Here is a 22,879-nt window from a genome sequence, read left to right as displayed (position 1 = left end):
AGCCTCGGAAAACAACAGTCTCAAAAATCATCATTGTATTAAGAACCAGTGACACATTAAGTTTGCATTTAAAGGATTATTTCTTTATTCAGGGAAAAGAATCTAACCAAATATGTCATAGGGATCATTTGAAATATTTGACATTTACTCATTTCAGTGAAACTGAGGCAGTTATTCAATCCTTGGTAATAAAGATCCTGAGTGTGAGTATAGGAAAGTTAAGCATTTTATTTCTTACCCTTTATAATCAAGAGAGACTGTGCTGAGTCAGCTTATAATGTGTGTTATAAAAATGAAAAGATATGGTTAATTCAATAAATGCATGTACCTGTGGAATAGACAGTTGTATTGAGAATGAAACAGTTCACTTTTTGAGAACAGTGCATTGAGAGACATTAATTGTTGCTGAATTTTTTTTTTAAGTTGGGTTCATCTTCAGAAATGGAACATTGGAAAAACTAAAAGAAATGAAACATTGGTCTTTAAATTATGTTGCTGTAACTTTAAGAGTTATACAGTTTTAAATGATCTGCAGAATAGTAGGGATTTTAAATCTAATAGTATTCTTTATAATTTGGGAAATAAAAGACAGTAAACTGCAATGAATAAACTTTGATGCCTGCCTTATCAAAAATATAACACATAAGTTTTCTGTGGCCAATTTGAAGGGGTTTTTTTGTTGTTTGTTTGTTTGTGTTTTTATAGGGGCCACGCTAATCTCTGTATCGTTCCACTTTTAGTATATGTGCTGCTGAAGAGAGCACTTGCTTATTTTTTTTTAAGAGAAAAGAAAGTAGAGTCTTTGCTCTGGAGATGTGATAAACCATTGTAAAGAGAATGCAAGTACCAATACAAGTCTTAACCCTTGATAATCTATTGTATATTTATCTTAAGGATAATTTTAATTCTGGAATATTAGTATCAAGTCAGTATGTCATTGTGAATGGGAATTTAAGCATAACATAATCAGTTAGTTAATTTTTTTTAAATCTCATAATGGACTAATGGCCAAATACTCTGAGTTATCCATATTTATAGATCTAAAAAGATTATAATGCTTCAAGTAGTACAAAAAGAAAAATTTCCATTTTAAAAAATTGGAAAAATCCTCACTTGTCTATAAAATAGAGCAGTTCAGAAACTATGCAAGAGATACATCTGTAAGTGAACACAAGAAATTGTGAACCACAGACGCAGTCAGAAAGCATTTATTGACCACCTATATATACATACTTAATATTATAGGTCACATGGGAAGTAAGACATATACTAGAAGACATAATCCTTTCATCCAAAAAACCACTTATTTAATTAGAGGAGTTCAAACCATTAAGGACTTTTAAAAGATATAGATGGTGTTTACCTTGGGGCTGAAGATACTGACAGTCCAAAGCTAAAGTTGATTCGTTTTACCAATATGAGTATTCTAAAATATAGTTAAAGAAAGCCAGTACAAAGGTATGTTGCATGATTTGAAAATGATACAGATAAGTTAAACTTAATTGTGTCAGGATTCTTAGCGGTGAGTCAGTGGAATATTACCAGCCACAAATACTGTATCTTTGATGGACAAAATTGAAGCTATGCATGTTCTTAGGATGGAAGACTTAAAAGTTACTGAAATAACTCCTTCATGATGTTGAATAAAAGTTTCATGAGAATAAAAAGGGATTCTTCTTCCATTGAGATTAGTAATTTATACTTCTATTGGTATTGAATTGTATATTCTTGAGGCTTTGAAATTGCCTGAATCAGTACCCATTTTGTTCATGATTTTTTATTGTACATAATCATTATTATAATTTGAATGTTATAGTGTTAATGTTGATATAGTTACTAATATTCCCTGCTATAAACCACTATTCAGTACTCTTTGCTCCCAAATCCTAAATATTTAACAGGTAAGACATCATTTTTATATTTCCACTCAGAGATTTACATAGGTAAGTAAGTTGTCATCTTCAGTAGTCATCAATGACAAATTACCCTGAATAAACAGCTTTTGCTACTTCTACTTCATTTTTAAGCTTGCAATAGGATATTAAGAATTCACTTCTTATAATTGTTTGTATATATATTTGTAGGATTAGGTGGTATCATGTTAATAGTTCTTATTATGTTATTTTGACATATTTTTATCTTGTCTTTACTTTTTCATGGGAAAATATGAACTTATTTCATAACAGACTTGAATATATTATTTTCAGTTATGAACATTTGTATTTTAAAATATTTTTGTTCTGTTTATCCTGCCTTTAATGTTTCTATCATCTTCAATTAAGTGTATATATTGGTTTATGTGTTTGAAGAAATTATAATGTTAAAAGACATTACAATGTCTCTCAAATACACAGTGATAGGTAAAAGCATTTAAATTCTTTTCCCTGCCACCATATACCACCAAGATTATAGAAGAAGAGAAGGTGATAATCATCATCCAACTCCTCTCATTTGCACTGAGGGATAGCGTTACCTTCAAATTACATGCTCCAAACCTCTATTAAACAAATTTGGGTGTTACTAAGAGTGTGAGCCGTACCCCTTCTACAAATATACTTGATAATGCCAGTAGGTCTCTGGTTTCAGAAAGTTTTTAGTCAGTGAAGACAAATCAAGGCATTATATCAAAAATTGGTGATAAAACTACACTTTGTTACTATAGTGATAAATACCATTTTAAAAGTTATGTGATGATATATGTACAAGAAATGCATTATCAGGTTGGAGTTAAGACTGTTGTAAATGTGAATGTGTTTTATTAAAATACAAAGTTGACTTTGAAAACAAATGCTAATATTTTCACTGTGCTAATTTAGTTAAAATTTTCCTTTTATTTTTTATCTTCAGATTTAAATAGTTTTTCTTACCTTTCATTAATAGGTAGCATAGATCAATCAGTATTAAAAGAATTACCCCCTGAACTCCTGGCAGAAATTGAATCCACCATGCCACTTTGTGAACGTGTGAAAATGAATAAACGCAAGCGTAGCACAGTTAATGAGAAGCCAAAATATGCTGAAATCAGTTCAGATGAAGATAATGATAGCGATGAAGCTTTTGAATGTAAGTATCACTTAACTTTATTATTACTTTAGAATTTAAATGCATTGATGTATTTGTCTCATTGATAAATTTTTTGGGCTAGCAAGAGTACAATGATCTTAATAACATAGTATAGCAAGTTATTTTCTTTATACTTAAAAAAATGTGTGAAAGATGGGATCAGTTGGCACCAAGAAAAAAAATTTTCTATAAGCTATGTCAAATAACACAGGTATATGTCTTTATGCATATAGCAAACACTAAGCTCCTACTGTATGCTAGGGACTGAGAATAAAAATAAAAAGAAGATGTGGCCCCTGTCTTCAAAGAGCCTTTAATCTAATGGGGGAAATATGTAAACAATTGTTGTACAGTGAAAAAAGTACAATGATATTGTAAATCCAGGGTGCTGTGGGAGCACATTGGATTGACTTCAAAATCATACTGGGGGTTCAGGGAATGCTTACTGGAAGAGGTGACACTTGAGTTGAGTCTTGAAGGACACATGTAGGAGATAACCAGGTGAAGAAATATTTAAAACCATACTATCACTAAATTATGAATGGATTAGCCACATTGCCAATTATCTGTGTGGTTTGGACCTGGCTTCTCCTTTTTGCCCAGCTGTGTCCTGGAATTCCTCCCTTGTTTCACTGTTTTCCAGAGCTGGCTTCTTCACTACACAGCTACCTCTCTACAACACTGTGATCACCTGTCTTTGCACTAGACTTGCTATACCTCGCCTGTCTTCCTACTGGTCCACTGAAAAAGTTCTTCTCTTTTATCCCTATCTTCCTTCTTCTGGAGCAAGAGAATTGAGCCTAGCCAAGAGGGGTCAGCAACCTTGTTTGACTTAAACGGCATTCAGTGGAAACAGACTATGGGAGATCTTCACTTGTGTGCCAACTGACTTAGTCATTATGACCAAAAGAAGTGGGAAGACTACCAGTGTGTTCTACCTTTTCCACCTAGTGTCCATAGATTGAGGTGTGACAAGCAAGGGCAGGAAGGACAGATGCATGCTGCCATTTTTAAATGTGTGTTGCTGATGGAAGCCCTTCACCCACTCTAAAGTTTTTAATCAATGTTCATTTACTCTCGTCTTCTCAAAATTGTGAGCTCTTAAGCTATGAGCAGTAGACTATGAATACTGAACAAATCTGAACAGTTTTAAAATTGAAATAAAATATAAAGTGAAGTTAATCTGACATTTAATTATATGTATAATTGTTATAATCTGTATTATCATGGGATGTATTTACATGTAGTATATTTCAGTGGATAAAGTTAATACTTTTTATTATAATCAAACATTTTGGTCATCTGAGAACATATGCTTTGGAAAGGAAAAGAAAGGAGATCTGGTGGTCCAGAAACTCACTCCCCTCTATATACATGCCTCTTCACTCTCCCTCCCTGCCACCAATACATCACCTATTTCTAAAGAGAATAGCAAGAAAGAGGAATTTTTTAATGGTGGATTGATTTCAGATGACACTTCAACTCCATTTAATTGAGACTGGCGGCTACCTTCATTGCTAAGCTTATGAGAATTTTGAAGTTACCTCACAGTTAAGTAGAAAGATAGCATAATCATAAATGCCCACCAACTGTAAAATGGGAGAGAGCCACACATGCCTTATGTTTGTCCTCAGTCCAGCCATTATTCTTTTCCTTGCTTTCTATTATGAGAGCTATTGTCTCGTCTGATGGGAGCACATAGTTTCGTATTAAAACCATGGATCCCATTATATACCCAAGTATATTGAAAGCCAATATTAGTTAGCACATCTGAGCATCAACCTCTACTGGGAAAAAGGGAAGTTTCTCTGGATTTTTCAGGAGACCTCAGAGTAGCTTCCTGTTTCTCTTGTTTTATTTCTATGCAAGTAACTGGAAAAGTCGATTTCTGGGGTCACTGATTTGAGTGGTGAAGGAATTCCAGTTGGTAGTTAACATAGCCAAATGGTCATTATACCACAACAAAAGCAATGTAGTGAAAATTGAGTACAATACAAAATGTTAAAGTATTATGAGAAAATAAGTAGCAAACATTGCTGCTTTGATACTTTTTGAAACTTAAGGTTTTATTGCAGCTTAATCAATTTGTTTTCTAAAAATCTAAAACTAAGGAAATAGTCTGCTGAAGGATAGGGGGAAGGATTTCTGAGTACCTTTGAGAGTTCAACCACAATTTGGGTAGCCATAGCACAAATATAAGGTCACTGGGTTGGTTGCTGGGGAAGGAGGGAGGGAGGTATAAGAAGTAAAGAGAAATATAGGTAAAATTTGGAAAGGGAGTATGGGAAATAACCAAGGTCTATTTTATATACCTCTCTATTCACCTCCCCTACTTGTTCCAGAGTAATTAGAGAAATAGAGAAAGAACAAGCTAGTCATGATAAATTAGGAATTTAATAGCCTTTTTGCAACACACAGTGAAACTGTTGGGGTTTTCTTCCTCCCTAAATTGCCATCACTTTTTATCCAGATTGCCTAAAGTTTAATGAAAGTGAAACAAAAATTTCCAGGGCCTATAAAATTATCACCAGTACAGCATATATTGTATGTACTTGCTAACAACCAAAAGATTGAGTGTTTTCTGCTAGAATTGAATGCTTGAAATGGATTTCTTATGAAATTAAAAATTAAAGAGTAAGTAGGCCATATTTGAGGTCATAAAAATACTACTTTCTGAAAAGCTTGCTTGTTATCATTCCTCATATTTGATAGGTATTTCAGTGCTTGCTGAAAAAATATTTAGTGGATGCTGTACATGACTGACCTGTTCTCTGATGCATGCACATACGAACACACATACCTGCTTATATTAGTATCTGACATAGCCCCTGTACTGAGAGAATATCCTAGACATACTAGAGTCAATGGAGAAAAATCCTACTTCTTCCTTATATATTTCAAAGTCAAATTTATGCCCAATTATGAAGAAAATGATTCAAGATTTAAATATATCCATTTATATTTGTCCTTTTTTATGAACTGTGTTTCTATGCCAAACCTATGATTACAAAAAAGAGGAAACAAAATTACTGTTTTTTTCCATGCTGTCAGTGGTTTGGACAGAGCAGCCTAAAACCAAAAACCAAACTAGGTTCTTGAATAGGAGTAGCTAGGGCAGCATGTAAAGGTAGGATTAGGCAGGGTATATATGTCAGTTGTCCACATAGGGACACTGGCACAAACATGAATTCATGGGCCAAGGTTGACATCCTTAAATCTAAGCCAGATAGGGGACTCAAGCAAGAGTTTTATCTTAAGTATTTGGGTATTGATTATGGTTAGGGTTTCAGAATAGATGCCAATCACAAGAAAGCAAGGGAGTCACATTTAGATAAACAGATTATAAAGTAATTTCATTGTTAGCAACAAGTGGTTACTACATCAATTGCTGTATGGTCCCAAGATGAAGGGCCAGTTCTCTATCCTGGTTTTAACTTGGTGATGCTACACCCTAGAGCAGGTATGGTAAATATTTGTCACTTGACTATCCTCCAGCTCTTAACTGGACAGATATTTATAATCAGGCTTCCTTGCCAGAATATGATGCATTCTCAGGGCTCAGAATTATTCCCAACGTAAAGCTCTAGGCAGCTATCACCAGTTGATCAGAGTTGATGTGTCAGATGAAATCTGTTTGCCAGTTCTGCCTAAAGGCTCCTGTCAATACTGGTGATTTTAGCAGAATGCTTAGACCTCTGGAAGGATGGGGAAAGGACTGGAGGTAACAATACATATGCTTATGTAGCATGCATAAACTTAAAAGCTTTTCTCCTTGGGTTTAAGCAAGCATATTGTTGGAGAACTGATTTCAGTATATGAGTATTTACAACTATACAGGTTTATTCAACTATATAGGTTGATTCTTATCTTTGTAGTTTTGTGATGTAAGGTTATCAGAGCCTGTTGAATTTATAGCTAAATTGTCGACTAAACTTGACTGTTAATTGATGGTATACATGGCCGGTACCCATATTCTGTAACACTTTCTCAAAAGTTTACTTTTCCTGAAAACCCTGCTCCTCATCAGTAAGCCAAATGCTTTAAAGTGTTTCTGTTTTTCTTCCAAATCCTAGATGAAGATTGTTTTACATGTGTTAATTAATCTTAGAAGTTAGATATTATCATTACGGACACTGAATATCTTTCTTTGAAAATGAGTATCATGGTTTAATTCCCAGAACATTCCTATCTATATTTATAAGCAAACTGAGTTCATGTTTAATCTTTAAATAAATAGGTAATGCTAGAATAAGTGATATCATTTCTATGCCATAATTTGTATATCTGGTTAAACAGAATGACTCAGAATTTCCTAGACCCACACAATGGAGATTTTTTCCCCAGGTGGTTTATTTGTAAAATACAAGTTTTAATAGTCTTTTTAAATGAGGTAAATTATTTGTCATGGGGATTTGCTTCTAGCCTCTAGGAAACGACATAAAAAAGATGATGATAAAGCTTGGGAATATGAAGAGCGTGACAGAAGAAGCTCTGGGGATCATAGGAGAAGTGGCCACTCTCATGAAGGAAGAAGGAGTTCAGGTGGTGGTCGTTATCGAAACCGAAGTCCATCAGATTCTGACATGGAAGATTATTCTCCTCCTCCCAGCCTTAGTGAGGGTAATTCATCAGTGTCAACGGATTTCTCATATAAGCCAATTTAAATTTAGGGCTTTACTTTGAAAAATATTTGATACCTTTTTATGAGTTAATTAACAATCCTATTATTAATCAAGACAGAAGTATATGTTTGGATTGGTAGTGATTATTGCTTATTTAATTAATGTTCAGAAAGAAACTAAAACAAAAGTAGTATTTTAAGTTGTCATTCCTGCATTTCAGTTTTTCTTTTTGTTCATTTTAGTCGCTAGAAAAATGAAGAAAAAAGAGAAACAGAAGAAGAGGAAAGCTTATGAACCAAAACTAACACCTGAAGGTAACTCATTAGTTTGTCTATATTCATAGTCTTCAAGTTCAGTTGTCTACTTGGATTGTGGATATTTTTTTTTTCTCTCTTGCAGAAATGATGGATTCTTCAACTTTTAAGAGATTCACAGCCTCAGTAGAGAATATTTTGGATAATTTAGAAGATATGGATTTTACTGCATTTGGTAAAATTATTTTAAAATACATTTACTTTAAATATTTTATTTATTTATGTGTCTGGCTTTTTGCCATTTAATCTAATGGATACAGAGGCATGGTCTGTGCTCTTAAGAAACTTGAAATCTAGTTGTGGAATCAAGTCTAGTCTGAATTACCTAGAAACTGAAAACTAGTATAAAAATCAAGTATTGTGTTAGTTAAGTATTGATATTATCTTAAGAATCCTGAGAGTGCAGCTTCCACAGTAGGCTAGAGTAAATAGGGAACTCTGTGTAGGTGACACTTGATAAGGAAGGTACTCATATGAGCAAAGATGCAGAAATAGGAACCCATTTGTTCATTTATTCTAGTAGCCAGTGTTTACTGAACACTTCTTATCAGTAGAATGTTAAGTGCTAGAGATGCAAAGGTAAATACCTGGCTTTAAGTACTACAGAATCTAATATGGAAAAATAAAATAGTAAACTAATTGGAATATAATAGGATTAATTTAGTACATAACATTATATATTAAATATTTATATATTATTTATATGTAATTTTATATTTATATAAAATATAAACTTTTATATATTAAATACATATTTAGGATTAATTTAAATATAGGATTAATTTTATGTATTTTATAATACAAAGATCATTTATATAAATATAAAGATGTTTAGGTTTATAAAAACACTGCTTAAAGTATTTAGAGCTGCTGTTAACAATTTTGTGCTAATAAATTCCCTAGTTCAAGTACTAGCGCCTAATTTATACAAAAACCTTGTAGTATACAATTACTCTGATATTAGCCATCTACTTGAAAATACCTTTAAAGCTATATTACTCTTTATTTTAAAAGTCTTTGTTTTGTGAGAGTTACTTAAGTGTCATTAATGCATTTCCCCATTGGAATAAGAGTTTCATCATTTCTAAAACTTTTCAGTTCTGTATTGAGAAACTGTCTTCCAAGTCATTTAGGATCCTGACCAGAAGATAGATGGCACTCTCAAATTGGGATGATTTGAGTTGTTGTTTACAGAGGGACCAATTACTAAGGTGGGGACCAGAACCCAGGGTTAACAGCCATGAAACTGTTACCATCCCTTTAAAAAAACACGGAGAACAGAAGTCACCAGAACTCATTCAGTAGGGGGAAAAAAAGTTGTACTGTAGGCTGCCTTGAAAAAAGCAAGAACTTTTAGTCAGAGGACATAAGCAGCCTGAGGAAAGCTTACAAGGAAGGAGTCAGGGGTATAAATACCCTGACCTCACTTTCCTTCTCTTTGATCTTCTGACAGGGCACCTCACTAGCTGAACCCAAACAGAAGCCAGAGGGCATGGGAGACTCTTGATGTAGTCCATACAGGTCAGCCTCCTGGGGTAGAGAGTTTGATTGAGAAAGGTCAACAGTGTATTGAAAGTGTAAAGATAACTTATCTATCTACTCTTCCCATTTTAGTCAGAACTCTTAATTTTAATCCCTGTCTTTCAGGGTTTGCTTGAGGTTTACAGAGGCCTGTTAGGTTATTTGTTTAGTTTGTATCTGTTTGTGTGTCCAGAAATTTTATTGAAAAATTAAACTATTTCTTTTATCTAAACTTTATTGACTTGGTTTGGTTTTTCAGGTGATGATGATGAAATTCCTCAGGAACTACTCTTAGGAAAGCATCAGCTCAATGAACTCGGCAGTGAATCTGCTAAAATTAAAGCAATGGGCATAATGGATAAGGTATCTCACTAAAGTAAAATTTATAAATTTACATAATATCTAATGTTTGAAGTTAGTTTTTCAGGTAAATTACAAAGTTTACCTTAAGTAATAATGAAAAGACAATTCATGGTTGCTTTATATGAGAATCTAACAACTATTTCTTTAACAAAAAACCTTGAATCAAAGAAATATTCTGCAAATTATTCCAAAGAAAACCATGCTATTGCATTGAAAGAGGCACGGGACTCGATTTTTTCACTAATTTCAAATATTTAGAATATTTAAATGCAGAAATAAAACTAAAATTTTCTTTAACATTTGTTTCAGTCATTTGCAATGGTGAAAGTGTAAAGTTATAGTTTTAACACATTGTTAATAAGTACATAGCCTCACACTATAGGATTTGTAATAACTTTTGTGAGTTAGATTTCTTATGAGCTTTCTGTTGCTAAGTAATCTCATTTTACTAATGGAATAGCAGAATATTTTTTCATTGATAATAACTTCAAACAATAGTGACAGCATCAAAGGATGACTTACCACAATCTTTATGAGCCACCATTCTCCCACTAAGCTACTTCATGATTGCTATGCAAATACAAGTTTAAGACAAATTCTCTCTCTTCCTCTTCTAACCAGGCTCCCTCTTCACAGTTATCTACTCGAAGTCTTAAGTTTCCTACTCTGTAATGCAGAGATAATAATTTGTTCTTCAAGAGTAGTAAAAGAATTAGTAAAAGATTGTTTACCTGTAGAATTTATTTTAAACTATTTAAACTTACTTATTTAGTGTTTTCAATTTTGTGATTTAAGCAGACTGGAAAATATTTTGTTGTTTTTATAAAGTTAAAATATAAACAATTATTCATTTTTTATTTATGTATTGCCTCTATTCCAAGTAATGTGCCATATATTTGACTTTTTTATCGAGGTAGAATTAACATACAACATATTAGCTTAAGGTGGAACAACATAATGAGTCAATATCTAAGTGTATTGTGAAATGATCACAGCAATAAATCTATCACATCTATCACTACACAGTTACAACTTTTTCTTGTGATGAGAACATTTAAGTTGTACTCTCAACAACTTTCAGATATACAATACTATACATATCATATTAGCTTCAGGTGTACAACATAATGAGTCAATATTTGTGTATTGTGAAATGATCACAGCAATAAATCTATCACTCTATCACTACACAGTTACAACTTTTTTTTCTTGTGATGAGAACCATTAAGTTCTACTCTCAACAACTTTCAGAAACACAATACAGTATTATTAGCTATATTCACCATGCTGTATATTATAACCCCAGGACTTATTTATCTTAGAACTGGAAATTTGTACCCGTTGACTACCTTCATCCATTTCGCCCCCCTTCCACCCTCTCCCCTGCCCCCAGTTCTGGGACCAGCAGTCTGTTCCCCGGACCTGTGAGTTTGGTTGTTGCTTTTTAGATTTCATGTATAAGTGAGATCACATAACGTTTATCTTTCTTTGTCTGACTTAATCCTCTTAGCATAAAGCCCTCAAGTTCCATCCATGTTGTTCCAAATGGCAAGATTTCCTTCTTTTTTATTGCTAAGTAATATTCCATTGGGGAATGTGTATACCACTGTATATATATTTTCTCTGTCCATTCATTCATTAGTGGACACTTCAGTTGTTTCCATGTCTTTTCTATTATGAATAATGCTGCAGTGACCATATATGCAGTGCATATATCTTCTCGAGTTAGTGTTTTCCTTGCCTTCACATATATACTGAGAACTGGAATTTCTCTATCATACGGTAGGTCTATTTTTAATTTTTTGAGGATCCTCCATACCTTTTCTGTAGTAGCTATACCAATTTACATTCCCACCAACAGTGTACAAGGATTCCAATGAATTTTGATTTGTAAAGCTAGACAGACATATCACATAGTTAACCAATAATTAATGTTCTGTTCATATTGATATTATTATGTGCAGTAAGGGATATATTGGTTTATTTTATATATAGAAATATGGCCTCAATTTTCTGAGAGGTCAATGCCAATTCTAGGTATTATTTCATAAATTCCACAAATACATATAGCTAGTATTTCTAACCATTTCAAAAGGTAAAGTTATTGAGTATTTTGAAAGCATGGAAGGTTTAGCAAAAGTCTTAGTAGTTTAATCTGTTATGAAGTTATCCAAGACAGTATATGAGGGAGCCTGTGTCTATACTCCAGCATGAATGATCAAAATGTACTTAATGTCAGTTACTCTATTAATCTTCCCACTTGATTCTTCTGGATGATTTGGTGAGGGTCCTAGCTGCGTGCTACAGATCTAAAAGGAGATCTATTCACTCAAGAGAATATGAGTAACATTACCTCCTGGCAGAACCTTTAAATAGACCAACAATTTTTTAAATAGAGAAATCATTCTTTGTAAGAAGTGAAATAGATATTTTTTTAAAATAAAGATTTCTGCTAAATAAAGTGATGTTATTTGACCTTTGTTACTTCTGTTTACAATTTCATGCTTCTGTTACTCAAATACTACCTCGGTTTTTAAGTCACCTGCTGAATAATATTGTAATGTAGAAGCCATATTATGATTAAATCAATAAATGAAATATTTAGTGTGTGTTCAGATGCATGTTCACTATTATTGCCACAAGAGCAGGGAACCGGCAACAGAATGAACTCAGTCTTGACTAGCTATATATGGTAAGAGTTGAGTTAGTAACATGCATATGTTCCCATTCTGTTTTGCTCTTTTGTCTTTTAGAAATAAGTGATTCTCTGTAATTCAAATTTGAAGGGATGATTTAAGTGGGAAAATTTTCTTTTCCCACCCTAAAAAAGTGTATGGTAGTTACATATTCCATAGCCCAAAAAGGATAACTGTACAGTATGTTTCTTGAGTAATATATCACTTTTACCAATGATTGATAAAGGAATTTACTCTTTTAGCTTTCTACTGACAAAACTGTGAAAGTCCTAAATATCTTAGAGAAGAATATTCAAGATGGATCAAAACTTTCCACTTTGTTAAATCATGTAAGTTTAAGATCCATATTGCTACTTTCACCCTTACTGTTGTTAAGATAGAAATTTTTTCAAAAGGAACTTTCATAGGGAAAATTCCAAATTTTCGTTTATTTGAACTTGTTGCCACCATTTGTTAGTTTACATTCATTAGCATTGCTGCCAGAATTTCACTTTTAGTAATTCATAATTAGTGTTACATATTGTCAGTTCACAGCTTTGACATAAAAAATAATGACAGATGTGAATTCATTCGGTTTAAAGGACTGTTCTTTAATATTACATTATGCTATTCCTTGTGTAAGTGTATAAGTCTGTTTAAAATGTCCTTTCATTTATGAAATGATAATAGGTAGTAATTCTTTTTCTTGACTTTCCCTGGAAAAATAAATAGAAACTTAAGGCTAATTTCATAATGCATCCTTAAAGGTTAATCCTTTTATACCATTTTTTATACCTAGCTTAAATGGTTGTTGAAAGGCTTAACAAATTAATTCATATAAAGGGCTTAACGTGTCTGGCGCATTGTAGGTTCTCAATAAATGTTAACTGTAACTGTTACCACAGTTTAGTATATTTATATAAAATGCAACAGCAACATGGAACAAATGCCTTTATATATATATAAAGGAAATTGCTGGCAACTACCTTCCTAGCATTACAGCAGACTTCCAAAATTATATGTCTATTTGAATTGATCTTGATATCTCTATCATTAATGAATACAAACACTAGTGCTTATAGCATTAATATAAGAGAGAAGAATTTGGGAAGGTTTTGAGTTAATGAATTTTCTTTGCTTAAAAGCTTGATTACAAAAGTGTATTGTAGAAAATTTACAAAACAAAAAAAACACAAAAATGCATATTTGCATCCTGCAATATCCACTATTAACACTTTTGATCTACTTACTTATATTCTCATATATACATACATACTGTAATATATTTAGTATATGCACTGGATTGTATCTCATAAGGAAAATGTTCTTGATATTTGCAGAACATCATAGGATTACTGAGTGATCTACATGGAATAAAAAAATGTAGAAAAATAAGCTCAGGTGGTATTTCTGCACTTAAGAAATATATCCATATTTTTCCAGTGCCCTCTTTATGTTAGTTTTGAATCACAAAGCTAAGGGCTTTGTGAAGCATACAGTGGTAATGTATTTTTGTCTGCAAGTTTTATTTAAAACCCTTTGGCAAGAGATTATAATAAAACTAAGAATCTAGAGTTGTGAACAGCTAGCTGACTCAGTCTTAATTATTTTCCCTCCTGAAAACCTTAGCACTGTTTAATGTATTGCAGATAGCCTTTATGTTTGGCACAAATGATGAACCTCCTTAACGGACTCTTCTAAACATCAATTTTAATATCAAAGAAAAGCTAATTTTTTTAAGGAGGTATATGTAGTAAAATGAAAGAAAGCTAGAGAGTTAGGAAAAGGTAATCAAGTATTTAGGCTTTAGTGATTAGAAAGCCCCTCTCTGCTTTGCATATGCTCTTTTCCTTTTTCCAATATATAAGCTTTGATTATCATTCATATGAGAGTATTCCTAGAATATTAAGTTGGTATTTCATAACTAATGATGTGATAGAAGGGTTTTCACTTTAAAAGTAAGATTCAGAACACTCCTTCCCAATTATAATGCACGTTGCTAAATGTGTAAATTAAAATGCGGTCTTCCTTCAGTTGTAGAATTATCCATTTGAGAAAATAAATCATGTTTTCAGTAGTTGGCATAATCACCACTTCTTAATCTCAGTTTAAAAATATATTGTTAAACAGGTATTGGGAATGTTTGAGTCAGTAATAGTTCACTTAACTCTACCCTTTGTTGTTACTTTTTGCTTTGTTCTTACAACAGCAAGCAGAGCTAATAAACTTTTTTGACTATAATAATGCATACATTCTAAACACAAAGTTATTTTTACACAGTTGTAGTCCTTAGCTAAAATCTTGTATTTGAATAAAGTACACAGAAGAAAACTATAATTTTGTTAATTAGAATGTCATCTAGTGGTGAAATTAGGAGAATATATCATATTTGAAAACATTGAAATAAAAATCTTACTTAAGTAATATCAGTATTGGTGCTTCATTCCTAATACTCTTTAAAGAATATACACACATCAGAACTCCTAACCATGTTTTCCACTAGTGCAAATCAAATATAATTTTTTAAATATTTTAACCTGTAAATGTGTTTATTTCCATTTCATTAATAATGTTGTGTTTTATAGAATAATGACACTGAAGAAGAAGAAAGGTTATGGAGAGATCTTATTATGGAGAGAGTCACAAAATCAGCAGATGCTTGTCTTACAACTATCAACATTATGACATCCCCTAACATGCCAAAAGCTGTATATATTGAGGATGTAATCGAAAGAGTTATACAGTACACTAAATTTCATTTGCAGAATACACTTTATCCTCAGTATGATCCTGTTTACAGATTAGATCCTCATGGAGGTTAGTTTGCTCTTTTTTATTGATAGTTTGTAAGTATAATATAAAATTGCCTATTACATTTTAATTTTACTACATTGGGTGGGTCAGAATGCAGTAACCTAAAATGGCACCAAAATTATTAGTTTATATAAATTATAATAAACACTAGCTTTGATTTGACTAGAATATAGAATTTTTAGTAATCCAGTACTTGTTAAATTATAATTTGTTGAGCAGTTATTTATATATAATAGAAATAATTCCTATTGGTCAGGGAAAATCCCAGGTAATATTAGCTCCTAGTTCCATTTTTCACTTCTCCCTAGTTTTACCCCAAATACTGATTATCTACAAAACAAATTGCTTCAAGATGTATATTCTTTTTCTTACTTACAACCTTTATAAATGAGCAGTGAAGTAGTATACATTTGAGGAGAGCAAGACAGACTTGGTTCATGAATAATCTACATTTAATAACCTAGTATTTAGTAATTATAAATCAGTTTAAAGGAAAATACAATCTTACTATCCTGCTCTAATGGAAAGAAATAAAAGTAATGGTAAAGTAATATTTTTATTTTAGATACAAGAATTTAATAGCCACTGACATGTGCCATAGGTTATCTGTTAAAAGAATGTTTACTTTCTAACTAAATATCCCTAGAGAATCATTTTCTATTTTAATAACCAGCTTTATTTGCCAGATTGTATTTTTATGTAGAAAAAAAACAATAAAAAGTATGTTCTCTACTGTATAGTAAAAATCATTAAAAGTTGGTGAATTCCTTGTTTTGACTTTTTTCATTTTAGGAGGCTTATTAAGTTCGAAGGCAAAGCGGGCTAAATGTTCTACTCATAAGCAGAGAGTAATAGTAATGCTTTATAATAAAGTTTGTGACATTGTTAGCAGCTTATCAGAATTGCTAGAGATACAACTTCTTACAGACACAACAATTCTTCAGGTAAGTTTTTTCTAAAGTATTTTGTGTATTTTTAGACCAAACAATTTAAGAATAGGGGTCTAACTGTGTTCAGTATAACCTTGCTCAATAATACCAGCACTGTGTTAATTTTTTCAATTAAAAGTGTATCTAAATTGAATAAATAAAAGGCCAGGGAAATTTTTAAAAGACACATTCTAGGCAGAAGACATGTGAATATAGTATAAATTCTAAACACTAAATTCTTAAAAGGATAAATTATCATTTCCTTTAAAATATGTTGGGATATTATCATCCAGAATAGCAAAATGTTTTTTGTTTCTTTATATTCTTATGACATATATCAGCCCAAAAGTTGGAGATTAGAGAACTGGCAGCTGTGAAAAAAGGTATGTGCTGAAGTGCTTGAGGATAAAAGGGAGGAGAGAAAGAACGAGATATTGATTGATGAGGGAAAAGAAAATGCCCTCTGTATTTTCCACTAAGTTTATGAATGTCTTAGAATTTAGTGAGGTAGAATGTTGTGAAATCAACTGGAGATGTGTGCTGATTACTCTTTGTGTGTGTGTGTGTGTATGTGTGTGCAGGTATCATCAATGGGAATAACACCATTTTTTGTGGAAAATGTCAGTGAACTACAATTATGTGCCATTAAGTTAGTCACTGCAGTAAGTATAATCAATTCATATTTTATTATTCCCCCAGAAAAATAATACTGTTTAATCCAGTTTATAGAAATTAATGCAGATTTGAGTATTCCATAGGTTCATTTCAACATAAGACATATTCTAGTGTGACTTAGATTTTTTTTTATTAAGGTATCATTGATATACACTCTTACGGAGGCTTCACGTGAAAAACATGTGGTTACTACATTCACCCATATTATCAAATTCCCCCACACCCCTTGCAGTCACTATCTATCAGCATAGTAAGATGCCACAGAGTCACTACTTGTCTTCTCTGTGCTACACTGTTTCCCCTGTGACACACACACACACAGCATGTATGCCAATCATAATGCCCCTCAATCCCCTTCTCCCTCCCTCCGCACCCCCTTAAAATCATTTAAATCTTGTCTTTCCATACTCAAGATAAACTCCTCTAATTGAGACTAGTATACTCAGACTTCTATAAGAATGTTGTAATTAATGATAGAAAAGATGAGCAAATTATCTAAGTCATTACCATTAAAGATGTTGAAAATATTTTCATTTTAAATGGCAGGTAATATTTTTTTATCACATGATAAGATATCTTTTGTTTTCAAATAATTTTACTTAATTTCTAATCTTAATAACTAATAAACAGGTATTCTCAAGATATGAAAAACATAGGCAATTAATTTTGGAAGAAATTTTTACTTCACTTGCAAGATTACCAACCAGCAAGAGGAGTTTAAGGAACTTCAGGTAACTAATTATAGCGAAGTCCAAATAAGATGGAGTACTCTGTTATATTATAGCCATTGTATATTTATATTCATCATATCTGTCTGATTTTTATTTTGATCAAATAAAAGAGAGGGACCAGTCAGAACAGTATGAAAAATAGCTTACATGTGTGAAATAACAGTGCACATTTGGGGGACTAAAAGATGTTCAATGATTTTCAGGTGTAACAATTTATGGCAAGGTTTTTCAGTTTTGGTGCTGTGAGCATTATGGGCCAGATAGTATTTTGTTACGCAATGCTTCCTGTACATTGTAAGATCCTTAGCAGCATCCCTGACCTCTATCTACTAGATGCCAAAAGAAATCTTCCCCTTCCAAAAGTGACAACTCAGATTTTCTCCAGACTCTGGCAAATGTTCCTTGAGGGGCAAAATCATCCCTGGTTAAGAACCACTAGTCTAGGATAAGAGCAAAAGGACATATGGCTCAAAAGGGTCAGAGGCATTTCAAGAATTTTATAAGCCATACTAAGGAACTTGGACTTAACTCTTTATACAGTCAGAAGTCATTAAATAATATTTTTTAAAGGGAGCTGAAGGATTACTCTAACAGCAATGTAGAGAATAGAGACAGAGATTAAATGTTTTTAAATCACTAAGCACAGAGTAGCTAAGAAATGTTATCCAGTACTGTGGTCATCATTATTGTCTTGTCATAGGTAATCATCATTATCATAACTGTCATTATACTTATTCCTGAGTGATGAAATCTGTTGACCTGGCTAATAGGGTTACATGTAGATTGCTTTGAAGGCTGTCTTCTGTAAATAATTACTTTTAATCTTAATTTTTTGGACTGATTGTGTATTGATAAGCATCTTTTGTCTTAAACCTGAAGAAAAGCTATTAGCATATAAAAGAATTCTTAGCTTTTTTACGATATCTTTAGAAGATATTTATAATTTGTTTTCTCATAATCTGTGCCACTGACCTCATACTGTAGCACAGATGATCAAGAGCTGACTATGTAGCAGATGTTAATAAGAAAATGAATACAAGACTGCATGGGCATTTGGAAATCTTCAAGACTTATCTCATTTTAAAAATCATTTTGAGAAATATTTTATGTCTTTCATTATAAAAGTTTTATCTGCGGTGCACATAAAGCATGAAAATTTGTATTGAATACTGCATTTTTCCTTTTATTATTTTAATTACCTAAAGTCTGCTTAGGCATTTAATTGGGATTTTTTCTAATTGTTTAAAAATAATTAGATCTAAGGACATATTATAAACACTAAAGATAATGCTTAGAAATATTGGTAAAGAAGGTATCCTGAAACTTTCAGATGATAGATGACAGGAAACATGAAACTGTAACTACACTCTGTGTAATTTAAATATTTTCTTCTCCATTAAAGGTTAAATAGCAGTGATATGGATGGAGAGCCTATGTATATTCAGATGGTAACAGCACTGGTTTTACAGCTAATTCAGTGTGTAGTACACTTACCATCATCAGAGAAGGACTCTAATTCAGAGGAGGACTCAAATAAAAAAGTAAGCAATCTTTTGTAATTTTTATAACGATGTACTTTCATAGGAAAGATCACCTGTATTCTCTGCCATTCTTTGAAGTTGTTAATTAGGGTTTCACTGGCTGAGCTTTAGGAAGGATCTTATAAAGCACTAGTCTAGGTTTTAGGAGACTTGAGTTCTGGTTCTAACTATTACATCTACCAGTCATGAAACATACAAGTCATTTTAATCTCAGTTTGTTTCTTCAGCTATTAAATGGGGGCGATAATACCTAGCAAGCCTATAATAACAAGTGTAAGACTCAAGTGGGATATTGAATGTGAAAGTGATTATATACATATATACATATGATTATTTGTAATATCTATGCTGCCATAACCTATAACTAATATAATTAATAGGGATGCCTTAATTTCATGCATTTTTACTTTATTAATTTACATGTTTTTCAAAATAAACCAGTTGTTTCTCCCCCTTGCTGAATCCTATTGTTCTTTCTCCAGTATTCCCTTCCTTACCATCAGTGACCAGTATCATGAGAATGTTTGTCTCCTTCCATTCATTTATCTGCATAAATTTGATAACAGAATTTTTTAAAATTTACATAATGATATAGTGACATTTCTAAATTTTTTCTGTTGTTTTAAATACATGTAACTAATACCAGATTCTTTTTTATTTGGTTCAAGCACATGTAACTATATTGCAAGTTAAAGCAAGAGTTTCTCTAGATGTACTTAGAAGTAGAATATTAAATCATAGTGTACAGTAGTATACATTTCTAATATCACTGGAACTTGTCAGTTTGCTCAAAAAAGGGGTGCTCTAATTTACATTTCTTTTTTATTTTACCTAGTCGGGTCAGTGTACCATGTTTTATTTTGCATGTTTTGGTTACTAGTGAGCTTTTTCACATATTTATTCACCTTTTGATCACAACTTTGAATTGACTGTTTTATTAGTCTTTACATTTCTAATGAAAGAGTTGAATTTTCTTTTGAATTACATTTCAGTGTTTCATAAACTTGGAGTTTGGAATGTTTTTTTCCTAAATGCTTTTTGTAATTTCAATTAATTTCTTTGTGTTCTGAACCTAGATCATAATAAGCAACTATTGATATACCATTTGTTAATGACATTCGTCACGCCTACATATTTTAATGTATTAAAATGAACTCATCAGTATTTTTATTTAGTTTTTATAATGTATGAAGGATGTTTAGTATGCTAACTGTAATTTATACATACATATATATAAATATAAATAGGCCAGTTTCAGCATTTTAGTATTTGAATGGTTTACCCATATTCAGTAATAACACAGCAGTAGCAACTGAACTAACTTGTTCGTTGGTGATTTCTTCTATCTGTGTAAATTCATTTTTTTCAATCTAGGTTGACCAAGATGTTGTCATTACCAACTCTTATGAAACAGCCATGCGAACAGCCCAAAACTTCCTTTCCATCTTTCTTAAAAAGTGAGTAAAGTTCATATGATCAATTTTTATTTCCTCATTTCCTCAGTATAGAGAAGAGTTCATTTATTTTAAATAATTAATCTCATTTCCTGCTGTAATCTGAAACCTGTGTTTGTCTTTCTGGGCTTTGTTTTTCTGACTTTTAAAATGAGGCAGTTGGAATATTAAAAATCTAGAACTTTGTGAAGTTGCTTATATGTTGGACTCCAAAAGTTAAAGTACTAGATTGAAATTCTAAAATTTATCTTAGGTGTCTTTTGTGACATTCTAATTAAATAGGAAAGTTTGTGGAAAGGGGTTTACTTAGCCTTTATAAGAATTTATAATTTTATAGAGAGAAAAACAGTGCTCATTTTAAAACATGTGTTATACTTGCCAAAAAGTAGTATTAACATTAGTTAAATGAATTTACAGTGTGGGGTACAGGGGATAAAATTTGAGAAATAGATTCTTTTTAGACCATATTTTGTTTAATATACTCTCTTATACCTTGTTATTAGGTATATAGAAGAAAAAACATAGTTAACAAAATTTCAATCATATTGGTGGACATGTCACCTAATTTCACAGCCTTTTCATTATTTATTTTTGAACAGATGTGGTAGTAAGCAAGGTGAAGAAGATTACAGACCACTATTTGAAAATTTTGTTCAAGACCTTCTTTCAACAGTCAATAAGCCTGAATGGCCAGCTGCTGAACTACTCCTTAGTTTGTTAGGGAGACTGTTGGTAAGAGTATATAGCATTTAAAGATTATTACATTACTAGAAGACAACATAATGAGGATATACTCTGATTCACAGATGATGAATTCTTTAAAAATGTGTAAGGAAATATGACCATTGAATCTCTATTTTTGCATGTGCATAACTGTACACAATATTGTCAGTACCTTGTAAAAAACTGAGATGTTGTGATTTTTGGTGCTTTCATTTCATTACATAAGATAACACTGCTTTAGCATTTTTTTTTTTTTTTTTGGTTTGAAAATGTTATATTGTTAGTTAAAAGCATCTTAACACTGAATCGTAAAGTTACTGAGGTTAATTCATTTCAGAGCATGAAACTGATTAATGTGAACTCTTTGTCATCCTTAAGAGTATTTCTAAAAACATGACACTTTTTATTTCTCATGTAAAAGAATAGGGAAATGCAAAGAAATAGTATTTTGATTTCTCTTTATTTTTAAATTATATTTGAACTTGCGCAATACAAATTGTTACAAAGCTTTTGGGACCTTGCTTTCTGTGAACTGGAAAATAGATTCTGAAACCATGATAACATTTCATAAGCATCAGAGTTCCAGTCTTAGAAATTCTCACTTCATAATTTTCCATTTTCTACAAATAAACAGTTGAACTTACATTTAAAGAAAGGGACTGTTTTCGTAGGGAAGTTTAATCTCTAATTATTTTAAAAATGAAAATGTTCAGATTCTAGAAACTCAAAAAACAATCTCTTTATAGAACAATACCACAAGAAAAAGAAAATGTTGATGTTTCAAATAATGCAGCATATTTGGAATTAATATGATAAGGTGCTACTAAAAATTGCAAATCAATTACATTAAATAAAAAATTACTTCATTTTTATGTTTAGGTTCATCAGTTTAGTAACAAGTCAACAGAGATGGCATTAAGAGTGGCATCTCTTGATTACCTTGGAACTGTTGCAGCACGACTGAGGAAAGATGCTGTCACAAGCAAAATGGATCAAGGATCTATAGAACGAATTTTAAAACAGGTATTGAGATAAAGGATTAAAGTTATGGGGGAAAACAATGGTTCAGTACTTTCCTTAGGTATCCTTATATTAACATTGCATTTCATTTTGTAGATTCAAAGTAAGATCTCTACTTCTAAAAGTGGGCTTTTCAAAAACCCCACAGTAAGTTAATACCTAGGGTGAACTATAGTGTCTAACCAGAACTTTTAAATGGTTTATATAAATCCTTAGTTTACTTTCTTTTTGCAAACTACTGTTATGAATGTATGATGCTATTTTCTGTTTGTTTTCACATCAAGTTTTATTTAAATCTTTAGTTTACTGAGATGATGATTAGCATGCCAAAATTGGTTGGTAATGTTGAATATTATGTATATTAAGTATGGGTGAGATGATAATAATACTAAAATTTATTTAAGAAAATTGGTAGGTAAATGATATTTAATCCT

At 31.8% G+C, this 22,879-nt stretch overlaps 1 protein-coding gene across 3 annotated transcripts in view; it reads left to right on the top strand.

Annotated features, from left to right (window-relative positions):
• NIPBL (NIPBL cohesin loading factor) overlaps positions 1–22,879 on the top strand; it is a 211,123-nt gene that overhangs the window by 149,673 nt on the left and 38,571 nt on the right. For all 3 annotated transcript variants that reach the window (XM_036932118.2, XM_036932114.2, XM_036932117.2), the window contains 14 exons: positions 2,881–3,063; positions 7,486–7,683; positions 7,928–7,999; positions 8,085–8,174; positions 9,780–9,883; positions 12,822–12,908; positions 15,144–15,375; positions 16,165–16,316; positions 16,883–16,963; positions 17,607–17,707; positions 19,110–19,248; positions 20,623–20,705; positions 21,302–21,434; positions 22,305–22,448. In XM_036932118.2, the coding sequence (XP_036788013.1) occupies positions 2,881–3,063; positions 7,486–7,683; positions 7,928–7,999; positions 8,085–8,174; positions 9,780–9,883; positions 12,822–12,908; positions 15,144–15,375; positions 16,165–16,316; positions 16,883–16,963; positions 17,607–17,707; positions 19,110–19,248; positions 20,623–20,705; positions 21,302–21,434; positions 22,305–22,448 (1,799 nt within the window). The remainder of the gene's footprint in view (positions 1–2,880; positions 3,064–7,485; positions 7,684–7,927; positions 8,000–8,084; positions 8,175–9,779; positions 9,884–12,821; positions 12,909–15,143; positions 15,376–16,164; positions 16,317–16,882; positions 16,964–17,606; positions 17,708–19,109; positions 19,249–20,622; positions 20,706–21,301; positions 21,435–22,304; positions 22,449–22,879) is intronic.

This window comes from Manis pentadactyla, chromosome 2 (assembly GCF_030020395.1).
Source record: "Manis pentadactyla isolate mManPen7 chromosome 2, mManPen7.hap1, whole genome shotgun sequence".
Classification (NCBI taxonomy): Eukaryota; Metazoa; Chordata; class Mammalia; order Pholidota; family Manidae; genus Manis; species Manis pentadactyla.
This window is presented reverse-complemented; position numbering and strand designations above follow the sequence as displayed.